The sequence below is a fragment of the Bombina bombina genome, chromosome 2 (assembly GCF_027579735.1).
Source record: "Bombina bombina isolate aBomBom1 chromosome 2, aBomBom1.pri, whole genome shotgun sequence".
NCBI lineage: Eukaryota > Metazoa > Chordata > Amphibia > Anura > Bombinatoridae > Bombina > Bombina bombina.
In genome coordinates, this window is record NC_069500.1 from 883,762,296 (window position 1) to 883,775,588 (window position 13,293).

Below are 13,293 nucleotides of genomic sequence, written 5' to 3' on the forward strand. Positions count from 1 at the left end.
GGCATCTAAGCAGCTACAGACCCCCAAGCCCCACCGTTGGAAAGGTAATCACCTAACCTTTCCAACAGTGTAAGTCTTGGGGGTCTGAAAAAAATTAAAAAAAAGTTTAAAAAATAAATTGCTAAAAAAATAAATAAAAAAACATTAAAAAATCCACCCGGGTGGAATTGCACCCGGGTGGGAAAGTGCTTAGCACTCAAAGGGTTAAAGAAGAAAATGTTAGCCCTCATGTATTTTTTTTTTTAATTATTATTATTTTGCTGAAACTTCTTGATTGAAAGTAGTTTTTTTTAATTCCTAATCTATAAAATGTATGTTATACAGATGATAAAAAAATAACATACAAAAAATAAAAAATAAAACACTCTCTCATGAACAAAATGCATCTAATGCTAAAACATAAAAATCATAAAAACAGAATTTATGTTTACCTGATAAATTACTTTCTCCAACGGTGTGTCCGGTCCACGGCGTCATCCTTACTTGTGGGATATTCTCTTCCCCAACAGGAAATGGCAAAGAGCCCAGCAAAGCTGGTCACATGATCCCTCCTAGGCTCCGCCTACCCCAGTCATTCGACCGACGTTAAGGAGGAATATTTGCATAGGAGAAACCATATGGTACCGTGGTGACTGTAGTTAAAGAAAATAAATTATCAGACCTGATTAAAAAAACCAGGGCGGACCGTGGACCGGACACACCGTTGGAGAAAGTAATTTATCAGGTAAACATAAATTCTGTTTTCTCCAACATAGGTGTGTCCGGTCCACGGCGTCATCCTTACTTGTGGGAACCAATACCAAAGCTTTAGGACACGGATGAAGGGAGGGAGCAAATCAGGTCACCTAAATGGAAGGCACCACGGCTTGCAAAACCTTTCTCCCAAAAATAGCCTCAGAAGAAGCAAAAGTATCAAACTTGTAAAATTTGGTAAAAGTGTGCAGTGAAGACCAAGTCGCTGCCCTACATATCTGATCAACAGAAGCCTCGTTCTTGAAGGCCCATGTGGAAGCCACAGCCCTAGTGGAATGAGCTGTGATTCTTTCGGGAGGCTGCCGTCCGGCAGTCTCGTAAGCCAATCTGATGATGCTTTTAATCCAAAAAGAGAGAGAGAGGTAGAAGTTGCTTTTTGACCTCTCCTTTTACCAGAATAAACAACAAACAAGGAAGATGTTTGTCTAAAATCCTTTGTAGCATCTAAATAGAATTTTAGAGCGCGAACAACATCCAAATTGTGCAACAAACGTTCCTTCTTTGAAACTGGTTTCGGACACAGAGAAGGTACGATAATCTCCTGGTTAATGTTTTTGTTAGAAACAACTTTTGGAAGAAAACCAGGTTTAGTACGTAAAACCACCTTATCTGCATGGAACACCAGATAAGGAGGAGAACACTGCAGAGCAGATAATTCTGAAACTCTTCTAGCAGAAGAAATTGCAACTAAAAACAAAACTTTCCAAGATAATAACTTAATATCAACGGAATGCAAGGGTTCAAACGGAACCCCCTGAAGAACTGAAAGAACTAAATTGAGACTCCAAGGAGGAGTCAAAGGTTTGTAAACAGGCTTAATTCTAACCAGAGCCTGAACAAAGGCTTGAACATCTGGCACAGCGGCCAGCTTTTTGTGAAGTAACACAGACAAGGCAGAAATCTGTCCCTTCAGGGAACTTGCAGATAATCCTTTTTCCAATCCTTCCTGAAGGAAGGATAGAATCCTAGGAATCTTAACCTTGTCCCAAGGGAATCCTTTAGATTCACACCAACAGATATATTTTTTCCAAATTTTGTGGTAAATCTTTCTAGTTACAGGCTTTCTGGCCTGAACAAGAGTATCGATAACAGAATCTGAGAATCCTCGCTTCGATAAGATCAAGCGTTCAATCTCCAAGCAGTCAGCTGGAGTGAAACCAGATTCGGATGTTCGAACGGACCCTGAACAAGAAGGTCTCGTCTCAAAGGTAGCTTCCAAGGAGGAGCCGATGACATATTCACCAGATCTGCGTACCAAGTCCTGCATGGCCACGCAGGAGCTATCAAGATCACCGATGCCCTCTCCTGATTGATCCTGGCTACCAGCCTGGGGATGAGAGGAAACGGCGGGAACACATAAGCTAGTTTGAAGGTCCAAGGTGCTACTAGTGCATCCACTAGAGCCGCCTTGGGATCCCTGGATCTGGACCCGTAGCAAGGAACTTTGAAGTTCTGACGAGAGGCCATCAGATCCATGTCTGGAATGCCCCACAGCTGAGTGACTTGGGCAAAGATTTCCGGATGGAGTTCCCACTCCCCCGGATGCAATGTCTGACGACTCAGAAAATCCGCTTCCCAATTTTCCACTCCTGGGATGTGGATAGCAGACAGGTGGCAGGAGTGAGACTCCGCCCATAGAATGATTTTGGTCACTTCTTCCATCGCCAGGGAACTCCTTGTTCCCCCCTGATGGTTGATGTACGCAACAGTTGTCATGTTGTCTGATTGAAACCGTATGAACTTGGCCCTCGCTAGCTGAGGCCAAGCCTTGAGAGCATTGAATATCGCTCTCAGTTCCAGAATATTTATCGGTAGAAGAGAATCTTCCCGAGACCAAAGACCCTGAGCTTTCAGGGATCCCCAGACCGCGCCCCAGCCCATCAGACTGGCGTCGGTCGTGACAATGACCCACTCTGGTCTGCGGAATGTCATCCCTCGTGACAGGTTGTCCAGGGACAGCCACCAACGGAGTGAGTCTCTGGTCCTCTGATTTACTTGTATCTTCGGAGACAAGTCTGTATAGTCCCCATTCCACTGACTGAGCATGCACAGTTGTAATGGTCTTAGATGAATGCGTGCAAAAGGAACTATGTCCATTGCCGCTACCATCAACCCGATCACTTCCATGCACTGAGCTATGGAAGGAAGAGGAACGGAATGGAGTATCCGACAAGAGTCTAGAAGTTTTGTTTTTCTGGCCTCTGTCAGAAAAATCCTCATTTCTAAGGAGTCTATTATTGTTCCCAAGAAGGGAACCCTTGTTGACGGAGATAGAGAACTCTTTTCCACGTTCACTTTCCATCCGTGAGATCTGAGAAAGGCCAGGACAATGTCCGTGTGAGCCTTTGCTTGAGGAAGGGACGACGCTTGAATCAGGATGTCGTCCAAGTAAGGTACTACAGCAATGCCCCTTGGTCTTAGCACAGCTAGAAGGGACCCTAGTACCTTTGTGAAAATCCTTGGAGCAGTGGCTAATCCGAAAGGAAGCGCCACGAACTGGTAATGTTTGTCCAGGAATGCGAACCTCAGGAACCGATGATGTTCCTTGTGGATAGGAATATGTAGATACGCATCCTTTAAATCCACCGTGGTCATGAATTGACCTTCCTGGATGGAAGGAAGAATAGTTCGAATGGTTTCCATCTTGAACGATGGAACCTTGAGAAACTTGTTTAAGATCTTGAGATCTAAGATTGGTCTGAACGTTCCCTCTTTTTTGGGAACTATAAACAGATTGGAGTAGAACCCCATCCCTTGTTCTCTTAATGGAACGGGATGAATCACTCCCATTTTTAACAGGTCTTCTACACAATGTAAGAATGCCTGTCTTTTTATGTGGTCTGAAGACAACTGAGACCTGTGGAACCTCCCCCTTGGGGAAAGTCCCTTGAATTCCAGAAGATAACCTTGGGAGACTATTTCTAGCGCCCAAGGATCCAGAACATCTCTTGCCCAAGCCTGAGCGAAGAGAGAGAGTCTGCCCCCCACCAGATCCGGTCCCGGATCGGGGGCCAACATTTCATGCTGTCTTGGTAGCAGTGGCAGGTTTCTTGGCCTGCTTTCCCTTGTTCCAGCCTTGCATTGGTCTCCAAGCTGGCTTGGCTTGAGAAGTATTACCCTCTTGCTTAGAGGACGTAGCACTTTGGGCTGGTCCGTTTCTACGAAAGGGACGAAAATTAGGTTTATTTTTTGCCTTGAAAGGCCGATCCTGAGGAAGGGCGTGGCCCTTACCCCCAGTGATATCCGAGATAATCTCTTTCAAGTCAGGGCCAAACAGCGTTTTCCCCTTGAAAGGAATGTTAAGTAGCTTGTTCTTGGAAGACGCATCAGCCGACCAAGATTTCAACCAAAGCGCTCTGCGCGCCACAATAGCAAACCCAGAATTCTTAGCCGCTAACCTAGCCAATTGCAAAGTGGCGTCTAGGGTGAAAGAATTAGCCAATTTGAGAGCATTGATTCTGTCCTTAATCTCCTCATAAGGAGGAGAATCACTGTCGACCGCCTTTATCAGCTCATCGAACCAGAAACATGCGGCTGTAGCGACAGGGACAATGCATGAAATTGGTTGTAGAAGGTAACCCTGCTGAACAAACATCTTTTTAAGCAAACCTTCTAATTTTTTATCCATAGGATCTTTGAAAGCACAACTATCCTCTATGGGTATAGTGGTGCGTTTGTTTAAAGTGGAAACCGCTCCCTCGACCTTGGGGACTGTCTGCCATAAGTCCTTTCTGGGGTCGACCATAGGAAACAATTTTTTAAATATGGGGGGAGGGACGAAAGGAATACCGGGCCTTTCCCATTCTTTATTAACAATGTCCGCCACCCGCTTGGGTATAGGAAAAGCTTCTGGGAGCCCCGGCACCTCTAGGAACTTGTCCATTTTACATAGTTTCTCTGGGATGACCAACTTGTCACAATCATCCAGAGTGGATAATACCTCCTTAAGCAGAATGCGGAGATGTTCCAACTTAAATTTAAATGCAATCACATCAGGTTCAGCTTGTTGAGAAATGTTCCCTGAATCAGTAATTTCTCCCTCAGACAAAACCTCCCTGGCCCCATCAGACTGAGTTAGGGGCCCTTCAGAAATATTAATATCAGCGTCGTCATGCTCTTCAGTATCTAAAACAGAGCAGTCGCGCTTACGCTGATAAGTGTTCATTTTGGCTAAAATGTTTTTGACAGAATTATCCATTACAGCCGTTAATTGTTGCATAGTAAGGAGTATTGGCGCGCTAGATGTACTAGGGGCCTCCTGAGTGGGCAAGACTCGTGTAGACGAAGGAGGGAATGATGCAGTACCATGCTTACTCCCCTCACTTGAGGAATCATCTTGGGCATCATTGTCATTGTCACATAAATCACATTTATTTAAATGAATAGGAATTCTGGCTTCCCCACATTCAGAACACAGTCTATCTGGTAGTTCAGACATGTTAAACAGGCATAAACTTGATAACAAGTACAAAAAAACGTTTTAAAATAAAACCGTTACTGTCACTTTAAATTTTAAACTGAACACACTTTATTACTGCAAATGCGAAAAAACATGAAGGAATTGTTCAAAATTTACCAAATTTTCACCACAGTGTCTTAAAGCCTTAAAAGTATTGCACACCAAATTTGGAAGCTTTAACCCTTAAAATAACGGAACCGGAGCCGTTTTGAACTTTAACCCCTTTACAGTCCCTGGTATCTGCTTTGCTGAGACCCAACCAAGCCCCAAGGGGAATACGATACCAAATGACGCCTTCAGAAAGTCTTTTCTAAGTATCAGAGCTCCTCTCACATGCGACTGCATGCCATGCCTCTCAAAAACAAGTGCGCAACACCGGCGCGAAAATGAGGCTCTGCTTATGCTTTGGGAAAGCCCCTAAAGAATAAGGTGTCTAAAACAGTGCCTGCCGATATTATTATATCAAAATACCCAGATAAAATGATTCCTCAAGGCTAAATATGTGTTAATAATCAATCGATTTAGCCCAAAAAAAATCTACAGTCTTAATAAGCCCTTTTTTGAAGCCCTTATTTACAATCGTAATAAACATGGCTTACCGGATCCCAGAGGGAAAATGACAGCTTCCAGCATTACATCGTCTTGTTAGAATGTGTCATACCTCAAGCAGCAAGAGACTGCTCACTGTTCCCCCAACTGAAGTTAATTGCTCTCAACAGTCCTGTGTGGAACAGCCATGGATTTTAGTGACGGTTGCTAAAATCATTTTCCTCATACAAACAGAAATCTTCATCTCTTTTCTGTTTCTGAGTAAATAGTACATACCAGCACTATTTCAAAATAACAAACTCTTGATTGAATAATAAAAACTACAGTTAAACACTAAAAAACTCTAAGCCATCTCCGTGGAGATGTTGCCTGTACAACGGCAAAGAGAATGACTGGGGTAGGCGGAGCCTAGGAGGGATCATGTGACCAGCTTTGCTGGGCTCTTTGCCATTTCCTGTTGGGGAAGAGAATATCCCACAAGTAAGGATGACGCCGTGGACCGGACACACCTATGTTGGAGAAATAGGGTATTACATTACCGCTACTGCCTCAAGGGTAAGCCCATTTAACGCAACAACAAAAAGTATTTCCTGGCTGGGTTTTACAATTGTCTTTACGACGAACCAATAAGGGTGCTCTGGCTACAATTAGTCTTCACAGAAAACACAAACAGCTACTGCACTTAGACTAAAATCGTACAGGTTTTCCGCGCATGAGTGACAGCTACGTTTTCTGCTGTTTTTGTTTGGATTTTTGACTATCACCTGATATTGTATATTTGTCAGCATTTGAATCTTACATTCGTTATCCAAATGTGCTTTTGCCCAAAAGAAAAAATGTAGAGATTTATGAATTTAGGCTGCGTGACATGGAAAAGCACCTTTGCTACCTGAGAGGAACATACAGACACACACACAATCACTTTCTGATGCTTTCACAAACACAAGACAGCAATGCACAGATTTCTGGGAGGACGGAAATGAAGGCAACAGACGTAGATTTGGAAGAAAGACCACTGCAAACACCAGCATGTCTGCAGCAAAAAGATACAGGTCATACAGACAAAGCACATGGGGGGAAATTAATCAAGATTGCAAATTTAAACTTGTCCACCTGCAAACACCAATTGCGATGCAGCATCACATGACAACATTTAACATAGCGCAAGAGCTCTCTTGGGTAATCCCATCCCCTGCACTCGTGCAATTGTCAATCGCCCCAAACAAGCGAGTGTTGGTGTGATTTATTTCAGCACCTCTGAGGTGGTGGAGAGGTGATATGAAGGGATATGAAAACCAACATTTCCTTACTTCTATTAGAAATTTTGCTTCATTCTCTTGGAAGAAGTAGCAATGAACTACTGGGAGCTAGCTAAATGTAGAGGCATGTATATGCAGTTACCAATCATCTGCTAGCTCCCAGCTCCTTGGCCTACCAAGGTATGCTTTTTGACAAAGGATACAAAAGAGAATGAATCAAAATTGACATTCATAATAAAAGTAAATTTGAAAGTCGTTTACAAATCTATGCTCTATCTAAATCATGAAATATAAATCTTGGGTTTCATGTCCCTTTAGAGGAGACATTAAATTACTGTGCACAACTAAGAATAGTACCTACTCACCATATTATTACATTTCATACTGTTTCTGCAGCTCTTTTCAAATCAGTTTCCCCGTTTTAATAGCATAAAGGTGCCAGAAACTGAAGCTCCGTCTCTTCATACCGGGCACCACCATGTTGGAGCTCAAATATTTTAACAAATTTCTTAAAGGGTCTGACGCATTTTCGGCATCCATGTTTGCCGTAATCATAGACCATGTTCTATCATTACGGCAAACATGGATGCCGAAACGCGTCAGACCCTTTTGCTTATTGTTATGGTTTTATTATAACCTATATTTTAATATGTTGAATAAAGTATTTTCTTAAATTTTATACCGCTTATTACGATTTTTGAAATTTGTTTTCTACAGGTTTGAGGCACCCGTTTACCTGGCGGTCAGACCAGGGAGACCTGAAGCACCTACGGAGGCGTTGTATTGTTTGGCGCGGAGCGCAAGGTGAGCGGTTTACTTACAAACAGCAGAGTGTCAGGCGGTGGAGTGCAAAGTGACCGGAGCAATATTTGTTTGCATGATCTGTACCTGGATACACAGATGATCACTCCGTTTGGTTCACAGAGCACGTTTACACGACACGACGAGGGCTGTGGAAAGCCAAAGGTAAACAGCGGTTTATTATCTAAAAATTGGAACAAGTTTGTCTTGCATAGCACAGAACTGCTTTTCTCATAGAAGCTCTATTACACCCATAACGCTGGTAGGTTTGTTCTAAGTGGTCTCCCGGGCTGGTTAAAAGGGCTCATTGTTTATAAGAGGATATAATATTCGATTTTTTCAAAGTAATTTAACAGCCTGTGACAGAAGCAGTGTGCATTTACATATCAATGAGGTTGTCAATTTTTTGACAGATGTATAAAGTACAGGAACTGGACCTTTTTATTTGCTGCTGCATTACAATAAATAATAATTGAATGCTTTTTCAATTATATTTTGTGTAACTGTAAATTTTGTAAATAAAAAAATGCAAAAATGTAAAGCTCACATGATTAATCATGCAAACTACTTCCAAGCAAATGATACAGTTGTGTAAAAAAAAAAAAAAAAAAAAGTGGCCAATATTACTAATCTGTGAGTGTGCACTTCTGTCACAGGCTGTAAAAATACCTGAGTTCCAAGATGGCGACGCCAGTATGAAGAGGCGGAGCTTCAGTATCTAGCACTTTTAGGCTACTAAAACAGGAAAACGGATTTAAAAACAGCTGCAGGAACAGTATGAAATGCAATAATATAGTGAGTATGTACTATTCTTTTGTAACTGTGCACAGCAGTTTGATGTCCCTATAAAGGGACATTGTACACTAGATTTTTCTTTGTATAAATGTTTTGTAGAAGATCCATTTATATAGCCTATCTGGGGGTGTTTTTGTAACAATGTACAGTATAGTTTTGCTAATTTTAAACAACATTATGCTTGTTTTCAGACTCCTAACCAAGCCCCAAAGTTTTAGATGTATACTGATGTATACAGACTTCAGATTGCGTCTGTTTGTATGATGGGTCTTTTCATATACTGGGGAGGGTCTGCTCTCAGACCCTTTCAGTGGGTGTCCCAGCCTAACCTCATCGACAGTGCTAAATTGGGAGCTTCTAAGTAAGTTTTAAAAAGGTTTTGTACTGGATTTTTATATTAGTATATTTTCATATTCTTTATAGTAGTGTCTATTGCATGCAATTAAATTAAAATGTATGTATACTGCCCCTTTAAGTTTGTAATTGCAGGCTTGCTCAAGCACACCTGCACCACAAAGCCTCCATAGCTGTGAATGCAGCTTGATAAATCTTCCCCATGGTGCTACTAGACATCAGCATTTCATTTAAAGGTGAAAAGGGAATAAGAATTGTTTAAAAAAGAAAAAAAAAAAAAAAGGAGCAGGCAGATTTCACTAACAACTCTATATGACAGTGAGCATAATCTCCCCACCATCACAAATAAACAAGACAGCACCCGTAAAATTATAGAGGATGGGAGATAGAGGTCAGCATAGTAGCACCTATTGCTTTATTAACAACTAAAGCTTTACACTTATTTTTTCAATATCTAAACAACTACTATAATTAAAACATTGCATCAGCATATTATTCTCAAGTAACAATACAAACTTTTTGGTTAGCGACGTCTGTAAGTTCAATAAAGCCTTTTAGTTTCAAGTCATAGTCGCTCATTAACTTCCACTGGTCTCCTTCAATTCCCACTCCAACCTTTTTTATTGACTCATCTTCTAAGAGCCTTTTAAGTCCCTTTGGGAAACCTGCACAAAAAAATATATATATATATACATTTCTCCCAGTGAAACTGTACAGCCTTAATAGTTTTACTGCTAAGAACTTTAACCATCCTTTTCAAACTGTATGAAATATGAAGTATGAAATATTGCCCACATTTTCAACAAAATAAAATTGATATATTCTGGAACACAGGAAGAAAATATAAACCTACTACTACAATTCTATTTCTTAAAGTCTTGTGCTTTTCAGGCAAGTTCCCCTACATCTCTGTCCATAATGTAACATAGGCACTAAAATAGAAAGCTTCATGGTATAATTACTTAAAGGGATATTCAAGAACTATATATTTTAAACAGGGTTTAAAATGCACTTTTCAAGCTAGAAAAATGAATCGTCCATTGAAACAAAAATAAGATTAAAAACAGTCCAGCACTGAACTTACTCAACTGTACTAAAAACGTTTTCGTTTATGATTCAGATAGAGCGCCCAGTTTAAACAGCTTTTCAATTTACTTCTGTTATTAAATGTGCTTCATTCTCTTGGTATCCTATGTTGAATGGAGCAGCAATGCACTACTGGGAGCTAGCTGAACACAACAGGTGAGTTAATGAGAAGAGGAATATATGTGAAGCCATTAATCAACAGCCAGCTCCCAATAGTCCATTGCTGCTTCTAAGCCTACCAAGATATCCTAACCGACAATCATCCAAAATGAGTGAAGGTCTACCCAACATTTGCATGGCATTAAAACAGAGTAGAATACTTGAAAATAAATAATGAAACTGTTTCATTTAAAACTGGGATACAAACATATATTATACTAATAATGAAGCAGCCCTTGTTTCTAATAATTAGTGAAAATGTAGGGTTGAATTGCAAGAAGACAGAGCAAAATTTCAATTGCTGGGACAGTTTGGGATTGCAACATAAAATGTATAATAGTTATATTGAAAAAAAAAAAACTATTATTTATTTTGTCCTCATTTTCATGTAACTTAATTATGAAGACTGGTGCGTAACGATAATGGCCTAGCCTTTTCTACTCAAGTAACAAATCTGTATTGGCCATCTAAATAAGTAAAGTCTGACTATTGAAAAACAACTGCAGCAAACAAAGGGTTAATTGGTTTGGCTATCTGATGGGCTGTTCTATAGCGAGACAACAGAAATTAGTTATTTAAGTCTGGCAATACTGGGAAAAATGTAATCTATATTTTAAAAAAAATTGTTTAAACTTACCTGTCATGGAAGAGATATGAAATAAATAGCATTTTTTCTCTGAAACACACACTTGGATTAGGGCGACTTTACCAGTTTTTCCCTTGGTATACATAGGGGGCCATTCAATGTCAAAACCAAGAACTGATCCTTCAGAGAGACTAGATCTGCAATAAAACAGCACATGCACAAATATATACATTATTTACACATAATTGTTCTCTAAACCATTTTCATGGACACATCTTAGGGTTTTGTTTTTACATTTTTAGTGTTCCAGTTGTGGAGATTTGCACCTGTCAGTGACAAGACTTGTAAGAAAAGTCTGTATCAACAAGTCAGGATCGACTACTACAAAATCCTTTGCACACAAATATCCTATTCTTAAAATCTTCTATTTAAATCTATTTTACTGAACCCTTTTCACATATAACTGTTACTCATTCTTATGTACTATAAGATTTGTGTCCAGTGGTCCTTTTAAAGGGATATTACAGTGCAAAAATGACATGCTTTAATTCAGACAGCTGATATGCTTGCTGAGCATCATGGGAAATGTAGTCCCAAAACCTCTGTAGGGCCAAGTTTGAGGATGTCTGGCCTAATTCAACCCAGCTACAACTCTTGAGTGGTACTTTAACTGTGTTGTACCCCTTTATAGATATGAAGTACTAAAATGACATGCTCTAACAAATTAGAACATGTAATTGTTGCACTATAATGTTTATTTAAAGGGACAGTCAAGTAAAAAAAAAAAAACGTTCATGATTTAAATAGGGCATGTAATTTTAAACAACTTTCCAATTTACTTTTATTACCAATTTTGCTTTGTTCTCTTGGTATTCTTAGTTGAAAGCTAAATCTAGGAGGTTCATATGCTAATTTCTTAGACCTTGAAGACTGCCTCTAATCTGAAAGCATTTTGACAGTTTTTCACCACTAGAGGGCGTTCGTTCATGTGCTTCATATAGATAACATTGAGTTCAGGCACGTGAAGCTCCTAGGAGCAAGCACTGATTGGCTAAAAATGCAAGTCTGTCAAAAGAACTGAAATAAGGGGGTAGTTTGCAGAGCCATAGATACAAGGTAATCACAGGGGTAAAAAGTATATTATTATAACTGTGTTGGTTATGCAAAATTGGGGAATGGGTAATAAAGGGATTATCTACCTTTTTAAACAACAAAAATTCTGGTGTTTACTGTCCCTTTAAGTCATTTTGTAATAAAATTAATAAAAATTCATTTGCATATAGTTGTATAGTTTTGTAAGTAATTTTTCAGTATTTAAAAACAAGAATGCATGCCAAGTTAAAATAAGCCTTGAATGTTATAGTCATCCTTCAAACAAAAGTATTTTACATGTTTATCGTTTTTAATAAAAATACTTTTCATTTATCTTCATATTTTAAACGTACATAACTTTAAAAAATATGTATATAAAAAAACTATTTTAAAGTACCATAAAACAAGTTGAGATCTGTGTATATCCCAAAAAGGACTAATTAAGTAAAAAAAAGTTTGCATTAAAAAAATGTTTAAAAAATGCTGGCAAGTATTTTAGAATAATTTTCAAAAATAAGCATCATTAGTTACATAGCCATGCTGTCTGTAGTAGTCTGATCCACCCCCCTTATCAGTGTTTAGCATCAGAAACACATGCATTGTATTTCAACTGAGCTCACAACAGCTTATTTGCTTCTTGGCATGCTCCAGCAAATAATGAGTGTTAAAGTCTTGCATTCTACCAAATCAAAGGTGGATATAAATACAGCCATAGAAGAAAGTGTGTGGGAAGGAGTTAGAGCTGTAAAATTTAGAAACTAAAAATAAATGGCTAATGGCGATAAATTTGCAGGTAAAGTAATTAAAGTACATATTATATTTTGTCTCTATCCAGACTTGTTTTATGTCCCTTTAAGGTACATAACATAATGAGAATGTTAATACCAACTAATAAAATAATCTACTGGACATGATATTTTGATATTTTCATGCAAAAGGGATGAGCCACAAGACGGGAATTATGGAACTCTGACCTGATATCCTCCGATAACAAATTGCAATCGCAAGTCTCATAGCTGTACACAACTGATCCATTAAACTCCAGAAAAGGAAGACTGTCTTCCAGGATGTTCTTCTTACACGACGACTTCTAAGGATTTCAAAGGGGAAAAAATTTAATATTTCCAGTTCTATAAGCAATGTCATAAAATAATTCAGTAAATCAACCCCATTCATTCCGTAAAATTATATAAACATTTAAAACTGTTTTAAGAATCCATGAGCTAACATCAATAGATACATAAATGCTGCTCTGTACAGAGCAGTAGAGATTATTAAAGTCTGCTCGGATAAACTTGAGCAATCTGGTAGGTTCCTTTAAATCTTATATTCACAAATCTAATACCTGCAGTGTTCACCAGAGAAAATGTTACCATCCAGGTGGCATTTTGCAGCAGCAG

General features: G+C 39.3%; 1 protein-coding gene across 1 annotated transcript in view; it reads right to left on the reverse strand.

Moving 5' to 3' along the window:
• The window catches only part of WRN (WRN RecQ like helicase), a 377,656-nt gene that overhangs the window by 294,742 nt on the left and 69,621 nt on the right, over window positions 1–13,293 (reverse strand). Inside the window, exons 3-5 of the mRNA XM_053700137.1 lie at window positions 12,868–12,983; window positions 10,853–10,998; window positions 9,487–9,635 (exon numbers count right to left, since the gene is read on the reverse strand). Of these exons, the coding sequence (XP_053556112.1) occupies window positions 9,487–9,635; window positions 10,853–10,998; window positions 12,868–12,983 (411 nt within the window). The remainder of the gene's footprint in view (window positions 1–9,486; window positions 9,636–10,852; window positions 10,999–12,867; window positions 12,984–13,293) is intronic.